The 1,144-nt window shown below is 45.7% G+C and overlaps 1 protein-coding gene across 1 annotated transcript; it reads left to right on the top strand.

The window, feature by feature from the left end:
* Window position 1: 1 nt before the first annotated feature.
* Window positions 2-262, top strand: VOLCADRAFT_72020 (uncharacterized protein; the record flags this gene model as incomplete). The annotated part of the gene is made up of 1 exon (XM_002959883.1): window positions 2-262. A coding segment is annotated over one exon (261 nt), but the record flags the coding sequence as incomplete, so codon positions are not given.
* Window positions 263-1,144: the final 882 nt, after the last annotated feature.

Below are 1,144 nucleotides of genomic sequence, written 5' to 3'. Positions count from 1 at the left end.
AGATGTAATTATTGCAGTTGTTAAAGATGCTTTACCTAATATGCCTGTTAAACGCTCTGATATTGTACGAGCTGTTATTGTTCGTACACGTAAAGGGATTCGTCGTGAAAATGGAATGAGCATACGTTTTGATGATAATGCTGCCGTTATTATTAATAAAGAAGGAAATCCACGTGGTACACGTGTTTTTGGTCCTATTGCACGCGAACTACGTGATAAGAATTTTACAAAAATAGTGTCTCTAGCACCTGAAGTTTTATAATTATATTTAGAATTAAACGTAGTTGTCCCCTTCGTCCCCTTGTCTTCCCCTTTGGTTCATCCCCTAAAGGGGAACTAAAGGGGACAACCCCAGAGGGGGGGGATGCTCCCCTTGTCATCAGTCATCCCCTAAAGGGGAACTAAAGGGGAACCAAAGGGGAAGGGGAAAGAAGACCAAGCGTCTCCGTGTAATTTAATGTAATATAATTACATTCGCCTTACGGCTAATAGTATTCCTGCGGACGACAGCTAACGGCCTAGGCCTACAATGTAGCTATTCTTCCCCTTTAGTTCCCCTTTAGTTCCCCTTTAGTTCCCCTTTAGGGGATGTACGTCTTCCCCTAAAGGGGAACTAAAGGGGAAGAAGGGGGACACACCGTCACACCTCGCGGCCAACGGCCTCCGTGTAGTTTTATTTAGTTTAACAAAATTAAACTAGTCACTTAAGTTTAATTTCGTAGTTAAAGCCCATAGCACGATCCGGCCTTCGGCCGAATGATTTCTACGTAAGGGCTAAGCCCTTTCCTTGGCATCCACGAAGGGGATGAGCGCCTTACGGCTAATTACATACCTAAACAAGGCTTAACCGAGCGCATTTTTCACAACAAAGCCAAAAGTACGGTCTAGGCTTGGTTGTCCCCTTCGGCTCCCCTTGTCATCCGTCATCCCCAAAGGGTGACCTTTGGTGACCTTTGGTGACCTTTGGTGACCTTTGGTGACCTTTGGTGACCTTTGGTGACCTTTGGTGACCTTTGGTGACCTTTGGTGACCTTTGGTGACCTTTGGTGACCTTTGGTGACCTTTGGTGACCTTTGGTGACCTTTGGTGACCTTTGGTGACCTTTGGTGACCTTTGGTGACCTTTGGTGACCTTTGGTGACCTT

Source organism: Volvox carteri (assembly GCF_000143455.1).
Source record: "Volvox carteri f. nagariensis unplaced genomic scaffold VOLCAscaffold_1161, whole genome shotgun sequence".
Classification (NCBI taxonomy): Eukaryota; Viridiplantae; Chlorophyta; class Chlorophyceae; order Chlamydomonadales; family Volvocaceae; genus Volvox; species Volvox carteri.
Note: the sequence above shows the minus strand (reverse complement) of the source record. Positions and strands in the feature narration are given on the sequence as shown.